This window comes from Macrotis lagotis, chromosome 1 (genome assembly GCF_037893015.1).
Source record: "Macrotis lagotis isolate mMagLag1 chromosome 1, bilby.v1.9.chrom.fasta, whole genome shotgun sequence".
Taxonomy (NCBI): domain Eukaryota; kingdom Metazoa; phylum Chordata; class Mammalia; order Peramelemorphia; family Peramelidae; genus Macrotis; species Macrotis lagotis.
Window position 1 is genome coordinate 815,999,598 of NC_133658.1, and position 25,851 is coordinate 816,025,448.

Below are 25,851 nucleotides of genomic sequence, written 5' to 3' on the forward strand. Positions count from 1 at the left end.
ATTAATATATACATTAAAGCCTTAAAATATACATTTCAAAATGCATTTGTTCACCTAGAAAATGTTTTTAAAAAATCAAAAATGAAGACTGATTGGTTTCAACTTTGTTCTGGCAATTTTTTTTCATGTTAGTTAGAAATATATCAAACTCCCGTTGATTCTACTTGCCAATTCTACCTCTGCAATCTCTTCTCAATCAAGTTCCACCTTTTTGCTATCACTGCAGCCCCACTAGCTCAGGGCTCTATCACCTCTCACCTGTTACTATTGTAACAGACTCCTAAATAGTCTTCCAGACCAAACAATAAGACTGGGCAAGGTTCCTAATACACTCAATCTGATGTGCTCAATTACCATTATGGTAGAGATCCAAAACATCATAGCATTTAGTGCAGGAAGGGACCTGTAGAGATCATTTTGTCCAATTTTCTCATTTTACCAAAGACAAACTCAAGTTAAGGTGCTTGACCAAGGTCACTAAATTGGTCTTTAACTCTTGTCCCTGACTCCAAATCCAGTATTCTTTTTCCTAAAACAAAGCAGGTCATTTCTCTATTTAAAAACAGTGTAGCAGTGTACATGAGTTTTCCACTTAGATCTTGGGAATCCAAGTCTAAACTTAATTTCACTGTTGCTGTCTACTGAAAACTACTTTGTTCAGCTGAGATACTTAAATCTCCTTAGTCTTCCCCCTCAGTTCTTCAAGGTGAAAGTGATCTCCCATCCCTCCAATTGATGTTTCCTCTACATCTAACACATTCCCCCTTTCCTTGGTTATTCAAGTATACATTTGCTATACAAATTCTATAAGAGCAGAGACAGCTTCTTTCACACCCTGATTTCTCAAAGCTTGACATATAATAAGCATTTAATAAGTAAGTCTTTGCTGAATTAAACCATAACATTTACAATTCAGATACTTTCTGACATAACTTTTAAAGTAGAAGACTTTTAAAGTAAGCAAGTAGTCATTTTAATTTGTAAAAATGAAAGCACTGTTAGGTGGCACAAATGGATAGAACTCAGGCCCTGGAGTCAGGAAGACCTGAATTCAAATCCAACCTCAGACACTTAATGACCCAGCTGTGTGACCTTGGGCAAGTCAACTAACTCTATTGTTTGCCAAAAAAAAAAATCAACACATCACAACCTGGAACATATTGAAAAGAGATAATTAAAAGGCCTTGCTAACCAAAATGGTTGGAATGCCCTCTCCTGAATCATACAGCAAGAGACCCCAAATCTTACCAAAAGGATTTCCAAAAACAGAAAGGTTCTTCTATAGAGAAGGGCCTTTGCCAAATATGTCCAATCCTAATGACATTAATGCAATGTTACATATTTTGGAATATTAACTGTATTAGAAATAAAGTTAAATATATTAGATATATAGTTAAGAAATGATATACTGAATTAAGCTATGATCTTTTCAGGAAACCATGACTGACTTCTAATTCGTTCCTAACATTTTTTTGTTTTATTGATGGGAATTTTTTTAATTATGTTTACAGATTATCCAAATAAAGAGAGGTCTTTTGAACAAAGAAAAACTAAGCAAATTAAGTAAAACTAATAATACTGACCATTTGAAAGCAAACACAACATTTCCACATCTGTAGCAATCCCCTCTTTATTTTTTTAATTTAACAGAACTCTTATTTTCTCTTCCTAACAGGTTAACCACATAAAGTCCTAGTTTAGCAGTCCTATCTTTCACAAGTAAAACCTTTCTTTAAAAAGTATTTTCTAAAACAAGTAACTTCTTTGGCACTAATTTCGCATTTTATCACATGTAGGTTCAGGCAATAAATTGGTTTTACCAAATACGTGTTTAATATCACATCTCTCCTATAATTACCTGTATCACTAACTCACAAAAAAACATTCCTATTAGATATTGAAAATCTGTTTTTACAAATATCTAAACATTTTCTAGCTCTTCCTTATTCAATTTAAACTTCTTTGGTCCTGGGTCCAGTGATATACTATTTACTAGAGTCACACATACTTCCTGATAGATTTTTAAATATCTAACAAAATAATGGCATCAAAATAGTTTCCTTAAAGTAATTAGGAAAAATGTAAACAAAAGCCATTAATACAAATGATACATACTTAAAAACAAACAATATGGATGCACCCAAAAAAATGTCTACAAAAAAGAACAAAAAAATTAAACAAAATTTTAAAAATGCAAGTGGAATAAAGAAAGAGATGTGGATATCAAAATGCATCCAATATCAAATAGTTTTGTGATTATAGCAGTAAAGAGTTTAAAAAACTAAAAAAGGAAAGAATAGGAAGAATAGAACAATTAGCAAATTATGAATATGTCATTATACTTCTATCAAATCTATCTTAGGTAAGAAAATTTTATATCAATTAAGTACCACCATGAGTAGCACTCAGTCAGATAAAATTGTATTTAAGGGTCAGAAGTTTCATCATTTTTTTCAATTTAATACTGAGCTGACAAACTACCCCAACACAGATCATATACTAACAAATGAAATGCTAGGATAAGGTCATAAGCTATTAAATGATTAGCCTTAATAATATGAACCCATAGTTCAGTAATTCTCAAAATTATTTCCTCAACTATATTTTTTCCCAGCCAGAAACAGACTAAGGTTGTTCTCAAATTTAAAGGCATATAGAAATTCAGAGAAAGATAATTGCATTCTAAATATAAACTCATGATATTTCAAGACAATATCATGTCACTTTTTTCTGCAAGGTCACATGTAATTTCACAAGTACCTTAGCTCTCCCTTAGTTCTTGACATAGAAAAACATCCTTTAAAAAATACACCTATCTCTAAATTAAAGGCTTAAAGTTTCACAACAAATTGATAAACTCTATGAGGAGCCTATGACTTTTCTTGTTCAAGTCCCCAATATTCCAAGTATAAACAGGTAGCCAAACAACTGAATCTGAATTCTTTTGAATAAAAAAAAAATAGAAACATAAAAAAAAACCCTTGGCAGCTATATAATTTTCAAAAAATCAGACAACAGAAAAAGTCATCACTACCTTTAAAAATCAAACATGAAAATGAATATATGCAACCAAGCCAAACCAGGGATAACAGGAAATCAAGAGACTTAGAAACTGTTATAAAAGATCATGTACTTTTAACCATAGAAGTAAAAATTGCTACATATGAACTTAAAACAAGAGTATTTTCAATAAAAACAAATTCCAGTTAGCATCTGTAATTGCTATTACACAAGGGAAAAGGCTGTTCATAAAACCACAGAGTAGGATTAGCAAGCATCACCTTAATAAAATTCTCTATTAGTGATCCACAAGGGCAATGCTTAGAAAAACTGCTACAATATCAACTCTTTAAAAAGGCCTTTAAAAGTTCATCTACTTCTGCTTTAAAATTACATTTTCTATTATATATTGAACTTAGAAAGAGTTAGTAAGAATATTTCTGGTTTATCATAAAAAGTTCATTCCCTACAAAAATCTGCCACAACCAAATATTTAAAACATTAAGTATTAGGGTAAATTCTACTAGATGAACTCTGAATTATTCAAATTAATAGAGGTGAGGAGAGATTTGAATAATTCAAGACTTCAGACAGTCTCCAAAGAAAAAGTATATGTGTAAAAACTGGCAAGTAATCCCCGCCACTGAGTTTTGCCTGCATAATTATGTTTAGACAATATTAAGATGAATTAATTCCCTCCATTTACAACAACTGATAAAATAAAACATGGAAGGAGTCATTGTTATCCTACAAATATAATGAATGACTAAGTAAACATTTGAGATTAAAATTTTACTAAAGTGAGGAAACTATAAATTTGACTGTTCTAATATAATCTCTTCTAGTTCTTTAGGTACTCATCTTTAAGTAGGTTGGAGGAAAACTCATTCAAAATCAAACAACATCTTGAAAGATTTTTGGTCAACATCAAAAACCAAAACAATCTTGATAATTAATTCCTAGGTCTTTCTGTAACTGTAAACATGTTCACTCTTGCTTCATAGTATAAACAAGGGAAGTTTTAAATCTGATTGAAGTACCTTAAAGATAGGGTCTTTGAATACAAATTAACTACAATTGTACGCGAACCTTGTGTAAAATCCCTTTAGTGCTTAATCCATTCGGGTCAGAGAAAAAAAAAAGAAGGAACTATCCATTTCTCCATTTCAGCCTGTTGGAAAGTTTCTAGTCAAAGCTCCCTCGAGCCAAAGCTTTTATTAATCCACTGAGCTTTGTACTTTTAAGGTAAAGCCAGGTAAAGAGAAACAATATTCCTGGTTTCAATATCTGAAAAATGGGGAAAGTCGTTTTTTTTTGGTACCTTTTTTCCACCAAGTCCAAAAACAGTGATAGCGAGCCAATCAGCTAGTAGTTCATCCAAACACACAGTATTTCCTCATAGTTAAAAACAATGGTGGAATTCAAAAACTACACCGATCATTATTAAATCTACGATGTTCGGCACCAGAAGCTACAAGTTAAATATATCTGCCCACTCTGAATTCAATTGTTTTCCGTCTCCCTTCTACATCCAAGATGCTGGGGGGGGGGGGGTAGGAATACGAGCCGAACCCGTTTTTCTGAACACAGCCTGGCATCGGGCTCATCCCGGCGGACATACGGATTACATGGCACCCCGGGCAACTTTTCCGAAAGGCTCGGTCCCCGCCGGGAGCGGCAGCGCCGGCGCCGGCAGCACCCTCCAGCCCAGCCCCGCTTCGGCTACTTTCCCTCGCGTAGACAAAGAGGAGAATCCGCGACCGAGCCGCCAGGACCGGAGGCAGAGGAGAGGGGCCGGGGAGGCGGCGGCCGGCGGGGCGGGGGAGGGGCGCGGGGCCGCGGCGGGCCCCGGGGAGCTGGGGGAGAGGGGCCCCGGCCCGCCCCGGCTTCACTCACAGTCCAGGTGCTTCTTCTTGGGCCCCATGATCTCGTGGGTCGTGGCCTTGCACACGGTCTTGGAGACGGCCGAGCCGGTGACACTGTGCTGGGCGGCCGTGATCCGGTCCGTCAGGCTCTGCCCCGACATCTCGGCGGCGCTGCCTGCTCCGCCGCCCCTCCCGCTCCGCAGCCGGCGGGGACCGGGACCCCCAAGCGCCGGGGGACCCCCCCCCACCGCCGCCGCCGCCGCCGCCGCCGCGCCCCCGGCCTGCCTGCCCACCCCCCGCGGGCTCCCTCGCCGCCTCCCGGCCCGGGGCGGGGCTCGGGGCCCGGCGCGGCCACCGCGAGCCCCGAGCGAACGGGCGGCTGTCACCCGCGGGGTGCCCCCGCCTCAGCGCGGCCCACCCCCCCTCTGGTCAGCTGGAGCCGGGCAGGGCGAGGAGGACAGGCAGCTGCAGGAAAATGGCGGCGCCAGGCTCCTCCTCGGAGCTTTCCGGGCTGCCCCCGGATCACGTGCCCCGGCGCCGCCCCTCCCCCTCCCCTCCTCCCTCCCCCCGCCCTCTCGCTCCTTCCCCTTCCTCTCGCGGCTCCCCTCCCCGAGGCCGCCGGAGCAGCGGGGCGGGGAGCTCTGGCGCTGACGTGACGGCCCCCGCCCCGCGGGCTCAACAGGAGGCGGCGGCGCGCGGCCGCGTCACGTGACGCGCCCTGACAACAGGTCGCCCGAGGCCGCGCCTGCGAGGCTCGCGGGGGCCTGGGGGAGGGGCGGGGAGGGCGGCGCGCGGCCCGGCGCGGCCCGGCCGGGCCCTCCGGCGCCCTCCGCCCTTCCTGCCGCTGCGCCGGAGGAAGCCGGGAAGGTGGGCCGCGGGCTGGGAAGCGCCGCCTACGCCTGCCCAAGTAGGTCCGCGGCCCCCCGCCTCGGGCACACGGGCCCCATCACACCCCGCTCCCCCAAGTGGCTGCCTCCCGGGCCGGCCCCCATCTTCGCCCCCGAAGGATTATTTATTTTTTTTCGTTGATTGGTCTTAAAATTTCACCTTTTCTTCACCAGCCCCACCACAGCCCCTTCGGAGCCTACCTAAATTTAGACACCCAAGAGGCCGGTTTTTTCCCCCCCCAGGGTGTCCCTTAGGACAGGAAACACATAGCTTTGTTGGAATTTACCAAAAGGAAGTGGCGGGGTGATGTCAGCAGGGATTAGTTTGACCCCACCGCCACCAGGATGACCAAAGAAGGAGCCCAGGAGGAGGAGGTAGGTCTAGCCATTGTCCCTGGGATTCGACGAGCCTTCCCGGGAAAACAATCTTACTTTATATAGCCATGTAGGTAGAGACATACACACGTACATCTATAGGTACATAGACATAATCTTTAGATAATCGCAGTGTCTGGTACATGACTAATCATGTAATAATGCCTATGGACTGATGACGGCCTTAAGGACCGTCTTGAAGGAAAGATCCTTTAAATGGGAGAACCCTTAAAATTCTGGAATTCCTTTCTAGGACATTCCAAGATATGTATCCCAGGCTCTGATCATACTTCTATTGTTGTTCATCTGAAAGTAAATAAAGACTAAGTATTAGCCATAAAACCTATCAGCTAAACCTGGAGCCCACTCTCCCCCAAATACAACACCAGTGGGAAGAAGTGGAGAGGAAACATGTAGCCAGGGAACCTCAGATTTCTTCACCATGATTTTGATAGGATCCCAAATCTAACTAAAAATCTCGACTTACCGATGAATGTTATCTTGCTTGTATTCAAGTGAGATGAGGTCTACATTCCCAAATCTGATGCCCAGGCTTTAGAATATTACATTTCAGACTTGTGACACTAAAGAAATATAAAGCTGGTAGAATTCATGTACTGAAAATTTAAATTTATTCTTTGGAAGTTTTGCAGAATTCTCATCCCACTCACTTTTTGACAAAGATTATTCAACCTCTCCTGGACCACTGAGATACTAAGAATGTGTTCCATTGGAACCATTAGATAAAATCTATGCAGAATTGATATAAAACTGTATTTCCTAAAATAAGTGATCATCATATTTAGTCCGTCATCTCTGGTTCATAGATTATCAAAGTGATGGATCAACAGAATGTTGAGGGCAAAACTGCTTTCTATTTTAACTACAGAATATTTTGCATATAGTACATGTCTAATAAATGTTTCCTAAAGTGAAATTAAATAAGCCAAACCATGATTTATCTGTAGAATCAACTGGCAAAAGGAATGGTGTTCTACAAGGGCAGCTCTATCATATTCCTCATTATCATTTCTACTCTTCTTGCAAGTTTCAAATTGCTACCCTGTTCCATCTATGGGTTACATTGGACACATTTCAAATCAGCCTAAACCTTTTATGGGGAAACACCCTAGCTAAGGTCAAACAGGAGAAACCATATTTTCAATTTGCCAAATAACATGATGTTTAATGCATAAGACAAAGGCATGAGTTTCTCTTTAGCACAGAAAAGTATTCAAACTTTTATGTACTGGTATGATTGACCTACTCTGGGAGAGTTTTGTGGTTCGATAGTCCCATTTGTAAAATGGAAACACTATAACTGACAATATTTATACATATATATGTATAATTTAAAGTTTGCAAAGAATTTAGTAGACATTAATTCATCTGATACTGACAATAACTCTTAGAGCTATATTATGGATATTATCCATTTTTACAGATGAAGAAACTAAGGCTTAGAGAGACTGACTTGCCCATGGTCATACAACTAACTAAGCATCTGAATCAAAGTCCTTACTTGGAGTTAAGAACTCTTTACAGAACATTAAGTATCTATCTACTTCATTTATTATGATACTTGCCACCATTATGAAAAGTATCATCCATAGAGTCAAAAAAAATTAAAATTGGAATAAACAGTAGCAATCTTTTACTCCAACTCCCTCATTTTATAGATTAGAAGATAGAAACTAAGAAAGATGTACTGGGGGCGGCTAGGTGCATAGTGGATAAAGCACCAGCCCTGGAGTCAGGAGTACCTGGGTTCAAATCCAGTCTCAGACACTTAATAATTACCTAGCTGTGTGGCCTTGGGCAAGCCACTTAACACCACCACCACCCCACCCCACCCCCGCGTTTGCCGTGCAAAAACCTTAAAAAAAAAAAAAAGATGTACTGATCCATATGATCAAGGTCACATCCAGGATATGGTTCTCTTAGGCACTTAGCTATGACAGAAAAAGAAAAGGAAAATGAATGATCTTGTGAAGGAGATACTTATCTTAAGAATTTTAAGGGGACAAAACTGACTCTGGCCAATCACTTAACCTCTCAGTATTGAAGTTAACTTTCTAAGTAGCAGCAGCAAAGTTGCAGTATGCAGATCCACAATAGCAAATAAAGCTCCTCATTGAGACCTCCTCACTGATGAACTCACCATTCTCATCCAAAATAAATAATACTGGAATTCAAACCCAGGCATTCAGACTCTAGACCAGTGTTCTTTCTATTTTACCATGTTAGTTCTTCTATACTGTATTCTCACTGAACTTTATTTCATCATCATGGTGTCATTTTAGAAAGTCTCCAGATCTGAAAGCAACCAGTCAATGCAGATGTGGGCATATCTTAAACTATTACAAAACACACAAAAGGCAAAAAGATGGAAACAAAATGGGCAGCTAGGTGGCACGGTGGATAAAGCACTGGCCCTGGAGTCTGGAGTACCTGGGTTCAAATCCGGTCTTAGACACTTAATAATTACCTAGCTGTGTGGCCTTAGGCACTTAACCCCATTTGCCTTGCAAAAACCTAAAAAAAAAAAAAAAAGATGGAAATAAAGAGACATAGATGTCAAAGACAATCATTACTTACCAAATCCACCTTCTGTTTCTGAGTTTCATGCATTCCAATTTCCTTTTTTCAATTAAAACCGTTGAAGTAACTCAGTGAAGATGTATCACCCCAACCCTTCATTTGATGAAAACCACCCTAACAAACATTCACATGTGTACTCATGCCCACCCCATAATTACATTAGGGTTTGTCTTTCTAGGGCATCATTTTTTTTTTTTTGGTAGTTGCTAATGCTGTATACCTAAATCTGTTTTGTTTGAGAAGACTTAGTGACCTGTGAGTTAAGTAGTATAAGTATTATTGTCCTCATTTTATGGATGAAAGAAAATGAGGCTTGAACAAGTTAGCCCACAGTTACCAAGTCAAATATAAGATAACACCGCTTGAGGTGTATTGATATTGAGGTGTAGGAGTATTGGTCATTACCTTAATGGCCTCCACCTATAGGTTTACAGTAAATCCCAGAGAATAAAACTTCATATCTTAAAAAAAAAAAGTAAGATATGACGGTGTAAGAACCTCCCCAACTCCATCCCAGTTGGTAATAGAAAAGTGGGCTTAATTTTGAAGAACTTCAGAAAAACAAGATGAGAGCTCATATTACATGTAACATTACACTTTACAAAGCACATTGCTCAACTTATTGTCAGTACATTTCCCATTGAGATTGATTTGTTGCTGAGAGAATTTTCATAGGCAATGCAGGCCATCCATATCACATTCCCTCCCCCACTCTCCCAATGATCCCATTATACCACATATGAGCTTTTCTGTAAATTTTCTACAGTTGCCTAGTTTGCATGAAATTGTTGTTGCTAAATCAGCAAGACCAATTCCTAAGAAAAAAATGTCAGAATCACTGGGAAGGTTCTGATGATTTTGTAAAACGATTAGTAGAGAGATCCAGTAGAATCAAGTACTCTGCTTGGCTTGGGAAGATGGTTTTTATCATTCCAATAAAATTTCTTTTAGCTTTTATCCTTGTACCATTCATGATCTTTCAGCACTTTACTCTGGAAGGACATGAGGAGCTAGCCAGGAACAGAGAGGTTTGATCTCTCTTCCTTTGGCTAGCTCTCTTCTCTGAAATGTTAATCTACACTGGGCTTGAGAAGAGAGTGCAACTGACATTGAGAGCACTCTGGAGCCTGAAACTAGATTGGTACCATCAGATCTAATGTCTTCAATATTTAAAGGATCTGTAATTTTGTCAAGTATGTTTTCTTTCCACCAAAGAGCTTATGGAAGCAATATATTACAATGAATAGCTATCCAAAAATGGAGTCCAAAAGTCCAGAGTTCAAATACTGCCTTAGAAACTAATGGGTATGACCCAAGCAAGTCACTTAGCCTCAGTTCCAATTTCCTCATTTATAAAATGGACTAATACCTACCTCTCTGAGTTGCCATAAGGAAAAAAAAATATGTAAAACAATTTTCAAACTTTAAATGTTAGCTATTTTTATGAATACTTTATAAATACATAGGTAAACTTCAAGCTAATATTCCTGAAAAAAAGTATCATTCAACATCCAGTTTTTTCCTGGATCATTATCCATATCAGGCCCTTTAACTGTGAATGTCTGCCCAGGCATTTGTCCTAGGATCCTTATCCGTTTCTGTGTGTGTGTGTGTGTGTGTGTGTGTGTGTGTGTGTGTGTGTGTGTGTGTCTGTGTGTCTGTGTGTCTGTGTGTCTGTGTGTGTGTGTGTGTATGCTCACTCTTAATAATCTCATCAATTCTTATGGGTTCAGTCACTAGGTTTATAACTAACCACCTATTAGAACTTTGAAATTGGATGATGTCCTATAGTCATCACAAACTCAACATGTCCAAAATAGAACTTACTGTGGTTTCCTCCAAAACCCACCCCTCTTTGTAACTTCCCTATTTTTGTAGATCTTACCCATAGGACCACCAAATTCCCCAAGTTTGCAAACTTGGTGACATCCTTAACTTCCACTCAGTTTCTAAATCTTGTCTACTACATCTCTTACTTCTATTCCCTTCTCTTACATAGTGGCCACCCTACTTCAGGGCCTCATCACCACTCACTTAGACTATTTCAGTAGCCTCCTAATTTGTCTCCCTTCAAGCCTTCAACCCTCCTTCAAACAGCTGCCAAGGTCAGCTTTGTGTCCAGATGTCAAGATGGTCTTATGTCATTGCCCTACTTAGTATATACTCTAATGATTCATTGCTTATAGGATAAAATCTATACTTAAGTGTTTGGCTTTTAAAAGCTCTTCATGATAGGTTGAAATTACTTTGCCAACTCTTACCTTTCTACACTTTTGTGGTAAAGTCATTGCCCTTCTTATTTCTTATGCAGTATTCCATTGTCAACTGCCATGCTTTTTCACTGTTGTTACCTCATGCTTGAAATGAAAAATGCCTCTTTGCCTCCATCTTTTAGAACTGACAGTTGCTTTCAAGGTTTATCTTAGGCGGCCCCTTCTACATGAAGCATTTCTTGTAGTGTATCCCTTTCTTCAAATTATTTTTTATCTAATTTCTATATACCTAGCCATATCATAGTTGGATTGTAAATGCCTTTAGTATAGGAGATATTTCATTTTATTTCAAAAACATAGCAAATAGTAAACAATATGTTTCTTGATGGATAGATGAGTAGTCAGTGAATCAGTAAATATTTAAGTATTTGCAATGTTCTGTGTTAAAGCTAGAAATACAAAATAAGGCAAGAAACAATCCTTACCCTCAAGGAGCTCATGATCTAATTAAAGAGACAATAAATTTGTACCTTCAGACCTAGTGAGATTAGTCATTGGGCAACACATCTACAATCTGTTATCACTAAACCCATAATCAAAACCTGTTCAACTTTGTAGGACTGGCCAGACCTTGTATTCCACTGATATACATGAGAGCAGGGATATGCTAGAGCCAACTTAAGCTGAAATCTAATTGCTAAATTTTCTCCATGAGTATCTAACCATTAGAAATTGCCAAATGATACCCAGCCATAAAGAGATCATGAAAAAGGGTTAAAAAAAAACCCACAGGTATAAAAATATTCATAGCATTTTTTTTCATGGTGGCAAAGAACTGGAAAATGAGGAGATGCTCATCAATTACAGAATGACTGAAAAATTGTGGTATGTAAATGTGTTGGAAATCATGAAGCATAGGACTTAAGAAAAGCCTGGTAGGTCTTACATTATTCACTGATGAACGAAATGAGCAGAACCAGAAGAATAATATACACTCTAACACCAACATTGAGTGATGACCAACTATGATGGACTTGCTCATTTCAGCAGTATAAATAATCAAAGACAACTTGTGATGGAAAATACCATGCATATCCAGAAAGGGAGCTATCATCTTTAATTTTTAAAAGTTGTATTATATATTATGTTGGGGGGGGTTCCTTCCGTTTGGATTTGATTCACAATAGGATTAATATGACTCTATGTTTAGCATAATTATACATGTAGAGCCTTTATTAGATTGCTTTCTGTCATGGGGATATGGGGAAGGAAGGGAAGAAGGTAGAAAAATGTAAAACTCAAAACCTTGCGGAAAAAAAAAGATTGACAAAGACTATTGTTACATGTTGGAAAAACACATAAATAAAAATATATAAAAAAAGAAATTGCCAAATGCTACAAACCAGGGCTTGATTTATTGTTTTGTTGGTTTTCTAGACTTACAAAAGTGATAAAGAAAATAATAATAGAGATAAAAATTAAAGGTGTGTTGTGCATATATGTTTTCCCCAGAGAAGAGGTTGTTAAACATTTACCAATATATCCCTGACTGAGAACCCAAGGTCACCTCCATGCCACAACAAGGCACTGAATATGATACTTTAAGGGAGAGAATATCATCTAGAGAACATGAAAAGGATTAACCTGACATCCTGAAGAATGGATACAATTGATTTATGAATATCAGATGAGATATTTTATCTCTGTTGTGTCTCTATTGGATATCACACAATGATTAAACAACATGGACTTTATTCCAGTATGGATGGTGTCAGGGCAGAAAGAAGTCATTTCTTAGTTATCAACTGGGTATAAATTATATGACATTCAAGATTATTTTTCTTTTGCCTTATGACTCTGCAAAGCAGTCATGTGTGTTCCAATGGTTCCACCATCTTTCATTAGTAACAGTGATGACCTCATTGACTCCATCTAATCTAAGAACATATGATGACCATAAAAAAAATTAAGGTGTGCCATATGTAAATATAGTAGTTTGAGACAAAATAACTAATAAAAAATTTACTACTGACTTTCTACCCTATTCATTCCTAGAAATTCTATGGAATGGTATTCCTGGATTGAAAAAGGTTTCTCACATTTAATAAGAAAAAAACATAAAGGGGCAACTAGATGGTGCAGTGGATAGAGTACTGGCCCTGGATTCAAGAGGACCTGAGTTCAAATTTGGCCTCAGACACTAATTGCCCAGCTATGTGACCTTGGGCAAGCCACTTAAGAAGCCTGTGGCCTTAAATAAATAAAATTTTTAAAAAACGCCATAAAATGTGTTCACTAAATCAACCACCCAAGTACAAGAAGGCTTGACTAAAAAACTTCTAATTTGAAAAAAAAAAATTGAGGTTTAGTTCAATTTTAAATAATAGCGTGATATAGCAGGTCCCTCATCTTTTAAAAAAAATGTTCTTAGGCTTCATTAAGAGAGATACAGTCTTCAGAATGAGGGAGATGATAATCTTATAGTTCTCTGTTCTGGTCAGACCAGTAGTGTGATACATCTAGATGAGAGGTAGATGCTATAAAGAAGCAGATTGAAGTATCACAGAAGGAAAAAACTTCCTAACAATTAAAGCTGTTCCAAAAAAGAAATGGGCTGGTCTGAGAAGTGGTGACCTTCAAGTGACATTGATGGACTTCAAACAGAAGTTGATGATCACTTGTCAGGATGTGGTATAGAGGCCATTCTTAACCAAGGATAGTTTATGCTAAATGGCCTCTAACTTCCAGCTCTGGGATACTGTGAAAATACTGCTCTTTTCCAAACTGGGACAGTCTTATAAATATTGTTTACCCCAATTCAGTGGAACTAAACCAGAAGTAGGAGCTAAAATGATGACTTAATAAGGACGCGGTTTAGAAAGGATTTTAATATAGAAGGTAGGCAACAGGATTGTTGTTCTTTTTAATCTCCATTAAGTCCAGAACAAGAAAAATTAAGCTCGTAAAATCTAGGATACCCGTAAGAAATAACCTCCAAACAATGAAAGTTAATAAGTATTGTAATGAGTTATCACTTAAGATCCAAGAATTTTTTTTCTACAGATATTTTAAAACCAAGTAGATTCTCTAACATCTGAAGTAGTCAAATAAGTTTCTTACTGAAGGCAGAATAGATGAAAAGATCTCTCATTTCTCTTTCAGCCCTTGTTCATTTCCCCATGGTCATTTAAATCACAGAAAAAATCAGTGTGTTTTCATCAGGATTTACAAACAAAAAAAAAGGATCATTTTTTGAGCTAAGAACTGTCACAACAAATTTTAGCTTCCTAGAAATGATTCTAAGAAAATTATAAGGAATTTTAAATTTAGAATTGAATGGTCAACTCAACCTGCCATGGCACTACAATTAGCCATTTTAGAGACACATGGTTGTTACCCTAATGTATAATTCGTCCAAAAAAATTGCCAAATGAGATAGACAAAGACAGGTCTTTAGGTGGTTAGATAGATAGGTCTTTAGATGGTTTGAAAAAAGTTTTCTTCCCACAACTCAGTTACACATCAGGATGACTACTACTGTCTTTAAAAATCCAACAATATACAGTTTTTATTGTTCAAGAATTTGCCATCTTTTGCCATTTTCTGAAAGCATTTCATGTAATACCATAGCAGCACCAGTACTAAACTTCTGTGAAGCACACAGGGGAGATACCTATATTATTCAGTATGACGAGTATCTATCATACATACAAATGACAGTGGTCATTTTTATATAGACTAGTTTCTTAGGAAATTATTTTTCACTTTTATCATCAATTTGAAAACCAAAGGTTTTCACTGACTATAGAAGTGGACAACTCCAACAATAGAAGTAAGGAGTAGAAATGAGCATGGGGCAAGCTCCAAATATGAAAAGATATATTGTAGAATGGGTTACAGCAGGAGCAAATATTTGCAGCAGCTTCTATTTGGATTTTGTTGAATTGCGTTAAATTAAAATTTAAATGAATATACATAGTATAAGCACTACTCACTAATAGGTCTAATCAAGAGATTTTGGAAACCAAACTAAGAATACAAAATGTTCAAGTGATAAAAGTAAGAAAGTGAAAGAAAAATATATGGAAAAGAAAATGTGTCTCTTCTAAAACTATACCTTTATGCCTAGAGCCATCTTCCAAATATATGTAGGGCACAACAGCTTTCTACCCCAAATACCCAGGAATTTATTTTCTATGCCTCTAGCTTGCCTTCTTTTGAGGAATGCATTTCTTATGAAATTACTTCATACAACTCTTCTGAAAGCTTCCTATTGTCTTCTTCTGCCTACTCCACCAAAGCTGCAAAATTTTAAAGGCAGCATGATGGTGGAAAGTCTGACATCAGAGGATCTGGAGTTGAATTCAGGCTCTGCTACTCCCTAAATGCGACCTTGGGGAAATCTTGTAACCTCTCTGGAACCCTTCCCAACTTTAAATTCTCCAATCCAAAATTCAAAATACAAGTCCCTTTAAGCCTCTCTTTGATGCTTCTTATCTCTCCTACCCTGACTTCCCTGCTGACCCCTCCTGCACTCAATGTACATATGCTTAGCCCTGGCCTGTTGTTAGATCTAGAATTTTTACATACCTTAAGATCTTTGCTTAGGTGCCACCAATACATGATGCTCAGGAAACAATTGTCATTTTTTCTTTTTTTCTGACCTTTTCAACATGGGAAGAATCCTGGTCCTTATCTCTAGCTAGGTTTAGGCAAGTGTTTTCTATCTCTTCTTTCCTATCCCAGATACAGACTGTATTGATCACACACACACACACACACACACACACACACACACACACACACACACACACACACACACACCTTTTCCCCCACAATTTAGAGAGAAAAAAGATGATTAAGATCAAATCTTTTCACTTCTACACTTCTACATCTTTTATGCCTTCTCTGACAACAAGCACCTGGACATGTTAATTTCCTTGAATGTTATTAAAGTAAAAACATGGATGAGAAGAAAAGGGGTGCAATTTGTCTATCTCTACAAACATTTGTGATGGTACACAAAGCCATTTTCTGCTTTTTATTGCTTAGTATTATACACGAGTTATGTCATATAGTGATATGTTGGATGGGTTTGGGGTACTTTGCCTGGAGGAGTTGTAGAAGAAACATGATCTTCAAATACATAAATAACAACCCTATGGAAGAGGTATTAGACATTTCTGTTGGTCCTCCAAAGAACTTCTATGTTTGTTTTTAGATTTTTCAAGGCAATGAGGTTAAGTGGCTTGCCCAAGACCACACAGCTAGGTAATTATTAAGTGTCTGAGGTCGGATTTGAACCCAGGTACTCCTGACTCCAAGGTCAGTGCTCTATTCACTGCTCCACCTAGCCGCCCCCTTTTTTTTTGGTTTATTTTTAGATTCCAAAGAAATTCTATGGACAATGAAGTAATACTGGATATTTTGGTTCACCATAAGGAAAATTTTCCAAAGTATTAGATGCTACACAGAATGAAATGGATTTTCTTGGGGTTTCTGGAAGTCTGGTAATGATGGGAGAAGGGTGCTTAGAAAGCAATGTGGTCTATTCTCATCCACCTACTACAACAGAGATTCCTGCTTTGTATTAGACAGTCTCTGGAGTCCCTTCAAATTCTAAATACAACTAATGAAACTTGGATAGTAACTGTTTACCATTGAGTAATTCATTTGCATAAGTAAAATATCACAACTTTTTTAGTTACACAGTCCATCAGGATTTTTTTTTTCCCTCATTCATTTCCATTTATTTTATATGGTTTGTAGTCAGTATGTACTATTTTGTTTGCTTTACAATATTTCAGTGAGGACTTTCTATTTTTATAGCATTTCATACTCATCATTAAGACTCATGTCTTAATTATAATATTCTGTTACATGTATACCATATTTCTCCATGTATTAGATGCTTCCATGTATAAAATACACCTTAATTTTGGGGCCTGAAATTTGAAAAAAAACGTGTATTACATGAAGTTATTGAATTCAAATTTTATTCATCATAAAATTCATACAACTCTTCATCACTATCAAAACTCCCATCCATTAGCTTGTCCTCATCTGTGTAGGATGACAGATCACTGTCTTAGGAGAGGCTCTGATTGCTCTCCTTTCTGTGCTCTGGTCTGTGGTTGACCACAAGCACTCCCTGGGGTGCATGGATGTATGTTTAGTCTATTCTGTTTCATGAACCTGAAACACCAATTGTGTCCATAGAAATCAGTCACTTCTTTTTCATCAGAAATTCTTCTTGCTTCCTGCTGATCCATCTTTGTGGACATGGGAATCCCAATGATCCTTTGCTCTTCAATCTATGTCTTCAGTTCTCTTTCTCAATCAGGCTATTTGGCTGACTTGCCTCTCATGGCCTTCTGCCTCAGAGTTTTCAGTAGGTTTTCTTCTTCCCATAGCCAGTCTCAGATTGTTTTCTTAGTTGGAGGAGGACCAAATTTAGGTTCAGCAGCATAATATCCATTCACTTTAGCAAACTGGATCACTTTGAACTTGAATTCAGCACTGTACAAAAACCTTTTCTGAGCCATTGCTGGGTAGAACATGGCAAAACATATCCTAATATGCCAGTAACAAATACAAAACAATGAGTGCAAAGACAATAAGCTCAAAAAAATCAGGAAATGCAAGTAAAAAAAAATCCATAACCACTGTAGGAGATGCTCCCAGTTTTTAGATCCCAAATTTAAAAAAAAAGGGTGCGTCTTATACATGGGGAAATGTAGTATATCTTCCTAAAGTAATTATAAATTCTTCACTTATAGTGTTGTTGTGAGATTCAAATAAAATAACATGTTGTTTGGTTATTGTCCTTCATTCCTGAAGAGGATCAAAATGATATCACTATGTTAGGGTCAAGTTACAGTGTGACCTACTGTGGTTGATCAGACCAATATGAGCTCAGAATGCTCTATCACAGGCACAAATAGTTCATGTGATCATTTGGGGTAAATTCTCTAAATTTGCACATCTCTCTTTTCTTTTGAACCATTTCAGTTCTAACTTTGCTCATAGAGCACAGTACCTTCTCTGATGAGAATATGCCAAACTGGGAAGTCCTCTGCCAGTGTCTCCCATGTTGCACAATCAATTCCAAAGTTCTTAAGAGACCTTCAGGGTGGCCTGGTATCATCACTTCTTCTGACTCCCTTGGGAATTGCTTGCACTATATGTGTTCTCCATAAAATAGTCTTTTTTGGCAAATGTACATTTGACATTTGAATAATTGACTGAATAATTGAATAAATTGAATAATTTGAATTGAATTGAATTGAAATTGAATAAATTGAATAAATGACATTTGAACAGCTCATCAGAACTGCACTTTCTTTAGTAAAGTTTCAATACTTGGGCAGTTTACTTATCTTATCTGATAAGTGATCTTCAGAATCTTTCTAAAGCAATTGGAATGGAAGCAATTCAGTTTCCTGGCATAACACTAGTATACTGTCTAGGTTTCATAAGTATATAGCAATGATGTCAGCACAATAGCTATGTAGATCTTCAGTTTAGTAATCATTCTAATACCTTTTCTCTCCCACACTTTCCTTTAGAGTCTAACATTGAACTAGCTCTGGTAATGTGTCAACTTCATATCCCTGGAAAGTAGAGTGCCAAGGTAAGTGAACTTAATCACAGTATTGAAAACTTCTCCATTTGGTGTAACTGATGGTTCCATGTATAAATGGTGTGGTGTTAACTGTTAGGCCAAAATTAGCACAAGCAGCGGAGAATCAATCCATATTTTTATTGCATCTCAGCTTCAGAGGCTATATTGCATGCACAATCATCTGCAAAGAAAAAAAACATGCACTAATATTCCCTTCACTTTAGTCTTTGTTTGTAGTCTGTACAAGTTGAGGAATTTACTATCAGTGAGGCTGCTAGCCTTGATTTTGGGTTCATCCTCATTTGAAGGTGTTTGACAAAATTACTGAAAACATCAAGCAAAAAAGCCTGAAATTTCCCCAACTGATAAAGGGCCAAAGGATGGAAGACAGTTCTCAGATGAAGAAATTAAAGCTATCTATAGTCATATTAAAAAAATGTTCTAAATCATTATTGATTAGAGAAACGCAAATTAAAACAACTCTGAGGTACCACCTCACACTTATCAGATTGACCAATATGATAAAGAAAATGGTCAATATTGAAAGGGATTTGGGAAAACTGGGACACTAATACATTGTTGGTGAAATTGTGAACTGATTCAACCTTTCTGGAGAGCAATTTGGAACTATGCCCAATCTAGCAATACTACCACTAGGTGTGTATCCCAAAGAGATCATTAGAAAGGGTAAAAAAAAAAAAACATAAGTACAAAAATATTCATAGTAGCTCTATATAGTGGCAAAGAATGGGAAATTGAAGGAATGCCCATCAATTGGGAATGACTGAACAAATTCTGGTATATAAATGTGTTGGAGTACACTATTGGTTCTGTAAGAAATCATGAGGGTTGGGATTTTAGAAAAGTCTGGAAAGACTTACATGAATTGATACTGAGTGAAGTAAGTAGAATCAGAAAATCGTACATACTAATAGCAACATTAGGTGTGATAATCAACTATGATGAACTTGCTCATCATAATCAGACAGTGTTTAAAGAACTTGTAATGGAAAATGCTATCCATATCCAAAGAGGGAACTATAGAGTCTGAATGCAGACCAAAGCTTACTAATTTCAATTTTTCAAATTTGATATATGTATTATGTTTTTTATTTGGTCCTTTCTTTACATTATGATTAATATGGATATATATATATGTTTAATGTAGTTATTACATGTATAACCTATATTAGATTACTTTCTGTTAGGGGAGAAGGGAGAGAAAGGAGGGAGGGAGAAAAATGTAAAATTCAAAACCTTACAAAAAATAATTGTTGAAAACTATCTTTGCATGTAATTGGAAAAATAAAGAAATAAAATATTTTTTAAAAAGCATAAAATAAAGCACACATGGTCTTCTTTTACTCCATTGGTGACTGGGAAAGTATGAGAGCATCATCCACTCTCCAGAACCCACACAAGCATGCTATCATGAAATTGACATGCAATAATGATGAACTTCTCTGGGTAACCAAATTTTCCATAAACCCTCATAATTGACAATATCAAAGGCCTTGGTCAGATCTACAAATATTATATACAGACCTCTGCTCTGCTCCTGGCATTTCTACTGAAGTTGTTGGGCAGCAAACACCATATCAACTGTTCCTCCACTCTTTCTGAAGCCACACTGGCCCTCAGGAGAATGACCATCTTCCAGGATGAAGGATTAACCTTTTAAGGAGGACTCTAGCAAATATCTTGTAAACAGTGACTAAGAGAGAAATACCCCCATGATTATCACAGGACCATCTAGTCGCTTTACCTTAAAAAAAAAATGGACAATGGAGGCATCCTTGAACACCTGGGCAGATAACCTCTTCCTGTCATATAACCTAGACAATTTCAGCTAGCTTTTGTATGAGCAGTGGATACCCCCCCCCCATCTTGTAAATCTCAGCTGGAATGGATGCTTTGCCACATGAAAAGAGTTTGATGTCATTCCAAATCTCTCCTTTAGTTGGAACTTTAGCTAGGGAGGGATTGACTTCAACCTGAAGTAAACAGTCAATGGCTTCAGCATGGATTGATGGTGGATCTGTTGAGAACATTATAGATCTCTCCAGGATCATGTCTCTATCACTAATCAATGTGGAGCCGTCAGCACTAAGTAGTTGAGATTTACCATAGATCTTTGACACAATAATAGCCTTCAAGGCATCATAAAAGCTCTTCGAATGGTTACTATCAGCATAAAACTGAATTTCGTTTGCCTTCCTCTGGAGTCAAGAATTCTCCTTCTCTCTAAGCTTTGCTTTTGATGGAATTAAATGCTGCTTTCTTAAAAATGGATGAACTACCCTGCTGGTAAACCTACATTTTTCTTCTAGCAGTTTCTATATTTCTCCATCATTTTCATGAAACTAGTCTTTATGTTTGCTTGTGTTCTGACCCGAATGGGAAAATGTGGTGCTGTACACCAAATTGCCTACTCCTTTTCTGCTCCTCTGTTCAACTTTCCCTCCAAGTTAGCAACAAACTGATCCAACTCAGAAAAGTGCTCAGAAAAGAGACCATTAATTCTTCTTGTAGTTATTTTGCCTTGGGGCCACTACTTCCATTGAATTTGAATTTTTATCTTGGAAAGGTTAAGTTTATGCTCAGTCCAGCGCACTGTAGCACATATTGCCTTAATCATTTTCATATCCTCTCTGTCTCTTCTCTTTACAATCACATAGACTATTAGATGCCAATGTTTACTACAAGGGTGCATCCTCAAAGTTTTATTATATTTAGGTAAATGGAAGACAGTATTTGAGAAGAGAGGGTCATGAGATGCACAAGTCTTCAGTATTAATTGACCATTGCTGTTGCTTTTTCCCATTCCTTTCCTCCCAAGGACTCTCTGCCTTGTCTGATAATCTGAGCCTACTCTAGTATTAGAATCATCCAGAATTATAAAATTGTCCATTTTTAGTTCATTGATGATAAGGATCTCCAGGTCTTCATAAAATTTTTCTTCGACCTCATCAAGATTCATCATGGTGGGAGGATAAGCACTGATGATTGCCAATAAGGCAATGTGTGCATACTGCACAAAAAATATTATAAACTTTAAAGTGAAGCTTTAACATTATCACACATTCATAATCTGTATAAGAAATCTATTGTTGTTGTTATTTATCCTTCATTCTCCAAAAAAGATCATCACATCAGAGATGAGGTCTCAACATGGACATGAATTGGATCTGAGTGAGGAGGTGCTGTGCTGAGTCATCACCCTCACTTTCTCTTCCGGGGCCATCTTGGGTCCAGTGGCCAGATATGAATCAGGAAAATTTGATATGGCCCTGGATGTGAATCATTCAGAGTTAAGTGACTTTCCCAAAGTCATACAGCTAATAAGTGCCAAGTGTCTGATGTTGGATTTGAATTCAAGTCTTCCTGACTCCAGGGCCAGTGCTCTATTCACCTAGCTGCCCCAAAGGAAAAGAAAAATAAAAATAACAACCCAGATTCATTCAGTCATTTTATCTTGTCTGTTAATTAGGGAATATAATTAATATTAATAACAATAATAATGTTAATAATAGCAACACTAGAAGGGAATAAGCATTTTAGCGGCACCTATTATGTGACAAACACTGTGCTAATACCTTTTTACAAATATTAGTTCATTTGATCCTCACAACAACTCTACTAGGAAGTTATCCCCATTTTGCACAGAGATTAAACAACTTGCTCAAGGTCACACAGTAAAAACATCTGAGGTCATTTGTGAATTCAGGTCTTCCTGACTCCAGATCCAGCACTCTATCCACTGGGTCATCTTCTACCATGATGATTAATATAATAATAATCATTTATATAGCTTTTTAAGACTTGCAAAGTACTTTACAAATATTATGCTATTATCTTCACATCTGTGGGAGGTAGGTGTTATTACCACTTTACAGATGAGGAAAAAAGGCATACAAAGATTAAGTGATTTGCCCAGGGTCAAACAACTAGTAAATATCTGAAGTTGGATTTGAACTCAGGTCTTCCTGACTTCAAGTCCAGTGCTCTGTCCACTGAGCCACTGAGATGCCTAATATGCTAATATGTTGAATATAATATAAAATAAATATATGGAATTTAATATAATTGATATATACTGAAGATTTCTCTGGAAGCTTATTATTGTTCAAATACATTATCAAAATTCAATACCTTAATTCTTTTATATCTCCAGGTCCCCCTCCCACATCTAAACTAACTGAAACAATAAAAATATATAATCTGTTCATTCTTGGGTAATTTTTAAGGTCAAACCAATTTTAAATATGGAAGACAAAATTTCAAACTTGGCATTCTTTTTATTAATTTTCCAGATTATTTTGTATATCTACCACCCCAAATTAAATCACATTTATCCCAACTGGCAGTTCAGAGAGACTTTGGACCACCAAATTAGCCCTCTAAAATTGTAATTAAAATGTAGATACTAACAGGTCCCAAGATTATTGTAGCATTTCTATATGCCACAGTAAAAGCAGAAGAAAAACAAATATGCCTAGTTTCATGTACAATTTAAGTTACTTTGCACAGAAATCACTTTAAATTGTTTGTGGGATTTTAAAATCAGATTAAAAATAGGGCTGCTGTTTTCTTTATACAAATTAACATAGTTGACATTTAGCCAGATCAACCCTGGACACAGTGGGAGATGTACAGTTTGTCCTGATTTTGTGGGAAATGAAAAATGCAGTACTTGGCATGAAAAGAAATATGTTAACTGAAAAATGCTGTCGAATATACCAAACAAAATTAAGTAAATTGGCTTACTGTGTAGTCTATGCTTTCTAGAAAAAAAAAAAAGATTTTGACCTACTTAAAAAAACATTATTAAGGATCTTGAAGGTTAATTATTAATCCTAAATGTAAATAAGTAAACTTTTTGGTTGCAGAAATTTTTTCCATAGTCTAGTTAAATAAACAATCCTCTGAATAGTTTTTGTGTAATGAGTCTCTGGAAATGGCTTGTCTACAGTTATCCCTATATTTATTCCTACTCAGATCCAATAGGCTAAGGGCCAAATAGACTAGGGAATGAGTTTGCTCTAACTCAAAATTCTGTAATTTTTTTCAACTACATAAAACCTCAGCTAACCACAGAGCTTGGGAAATGAAGTATTCTGGTTAATTGAGAGACAGTATGGTATTTGCAATGAAAAAACACACTGGAGTGGACATTAGAAAGCTTGGGCTTGAATTCTCTCTCTGCTCTTTTGTTTATGTGTAAACTTGGACAAATCACTTAAGCTTTCTAGGTCTCAGTTTCTTATGCAAAATGAAGAAATGGGATTTGGTAATCTCAAAAGTACTTTTGTAGCTCTTTATCTTAGCAAAAATCAACTTTTGTTTCACAGCTTATTATTGAAAGACTTTCTAAGGAATATGTTTCTGCTTTTCTACCTTAGTAATAGACTACTGAAATAATTTATATTTCTCAGATGACTGTGAATCTTAAAGAGTATTTCCTGAAGTTAAGAACAGAGTAGAATTAGAGAATTGGAATGGCTGGGTAGCATAGTTAGAGTGAAGGTCATGGAGTCAAGACCTGAGCTCAGATCCTATCTGAGATACTAGCTTTGTGACTCTGGGCAATCTTCTCAACTTCTCTGTATCTCTATAGAATGAAGTAGCTGGATTTGATAACTTCTAAAGTCCCTCTAAACTCTTTATTTATGATCCTCAGATTATTAGAATGATAATCTTAAGGGTATCAAATATATATTCCCTTTAGAAGATATTTAGAAAGTTTCTCCTTTTTTTCAATCTCTACTGTGAGATTGTTTTGTTTTCTTATTTGTCTATTTTCTTTTAAAAAATGGAATTGAGGTGGGTCAACATATGGACTAATTGAGAGTACTGGCTAAAAGGAGTTCAAATAATTGAGATTTTACTCAATCTTTTCATCGATTTATAAAAAAAAATTATGAACAGATTTTATTTGCTTGGAAGGAATTTGCATTCCCCCCCCCCTTACTTAAGAAAGCTTTCTTCCCCCTCTAATCCACTGAACAATCCTTTTTCCAAACTTTACCTTCTCTATTGATCCTTATGTTTGTTAAAAGTTGCTCTATTCTCTCTTAAAAATAAAAGACTAATGAATGAAATGGATAAAGTCATTAGAATAATTCTAGCTATTGTTAATAAATTTGAGCTATGTTGCAATGTAATGAGCATTATGAGATATTTGAACATACTACTCAGACAAATACTTAGTAGGACCAGGCTTACTTGTGGGTAAAGGAAGAAATCCCCTACTAGCATCATTTAAGGATTTAATGGGAAATCTCTTAAGTGGGGAGAGAATCAGCAATTATAGTTAATTCTCTTAACTCACAGCTCTACCCTAAATTTTTCCATCTTTAATGAATTGACTTCACTTAACTTCAGATCAACTGAGATAATATTTATAAAATACTTAGCCCAATGCTTAGCTTAATAAATGTTTGTTTGTTTCTTCCTTTCCCTTTATCTTGGAAATAAGGACTTGGGCTACCACCCCACTAGACTTCAAAGAACATTCAGATCTTCCTACTGTTTTTAAATGTTAGTTTAGCTGAGAAGTAGTTTGGAATTTTTCAAGAGGAAAAGTTACTAGGAAACAAAAAAAAAAAGGAAAAGCAAAATGCAAATAAGGAATAAATGCAAGATAATAATATTTCTTTAACATCTTAGAGTTTATACCTTGTGAACCAGATAATATAAGTACCATTCTTCCCATGTTACAGAGTAGGAACTCAAAAAATGAAATCTTGAGATTATATATTTTCCAATGAGGAAACTGAGGCCTAAAGGGGTAAAGGAACTTGCTTAAGGTTACACGGCTAATGTTGAAGCTGAGATTTGGGCCCAGGGGTCATGACTCACAAGACCTTTTCACCAGGGAGTCAACAACCTAAAATTATAGAACTAGGAGACATTAGTAGTCTATTCCCAAACCCTAAATTTACAGAAAAACCCCAAGGTCCCAAAGAGGTGAAGTAACTGACCAAGAGCACACAGCTAGTTAAAGGATAATATAATGTCCTACTTTTTTGACTCCTAGTCTGGGTCTCTTTCCAACATTTCATGCTTTTTCTTTGTCCTACCTCAGTTCAATTTAGATTCTAAATCAACACTTAAGTAGGTGTTTAATAAATGTTTATGGAATTGAGTTACAGGTTTTAAAACTGAGGCCCAAGAATTTGATTCAATTCAATTCATATAATATTTATTAAGCCTGGACTATGTTCAATGTGCTAGGAAATAAAGATGAAAAACTGTATAGTCCTTTCCCTTGGGGAATATATCAT

At 37.1% G+C, this 25,851-nt stretch overlaps 1 protein-coding gene and 1 long non-coding RNA gene across 17 annotated transcripts in view; one reads left to right on the forward strand and one right to left on the reverse strand.

The window, feature by feature from the left end:
• The window catches only part of PICALM (phosphatidylinositol binding clathrin assembly protein), a 120,839-nt gene extending 115,729 nt beyond the window's left edge, over nucleotides 1–5,110 (reverse strand). For 4 of the 16 annotated variants that reach the window (XM_074217044.1, XM_074217048.1, XM_074217043.1 and 1 more), the window contains exon 1: nucleotides 4,897–5,110. In XM_074217044.1, the coding sequence (XP_074073145.1) occupies nucleotides 4,897–5,026 (130 nt within the window). In that variant the 5' untranslated portion in view covers nucleotides 5,027–5,110. The remainder of the gene's footprint in view (nucleotides 1–4,896) is intronic. The other 12 variants (XM_074217052.1, XM_074217050.1, XM_074217047.1 and 9 more) reach the window with 4 other exon arrangements.
• A 698-nt stretch (nucleotides 5,111–5,808) lies between these two features.
• The window catches only part of LOC141488778 (uncharacterized), a 146,018-nt gene continuing 125,975 nt past the window's right edge, over nucleotides 5,809–25,851 (forward strand). The window contains exons 1-2 of the long non-coding RNA XR_012468787.1: nucleotides 5,809–6,127; nucleotides 18,510–18,574. This is a non-coding gene — a long non-coding RNA (uncharacterized LOC141488778). The remainder of the gene's footprint in view (nucleotides 6,128–18,509; nucleotides 18,575–25,851) is intronic.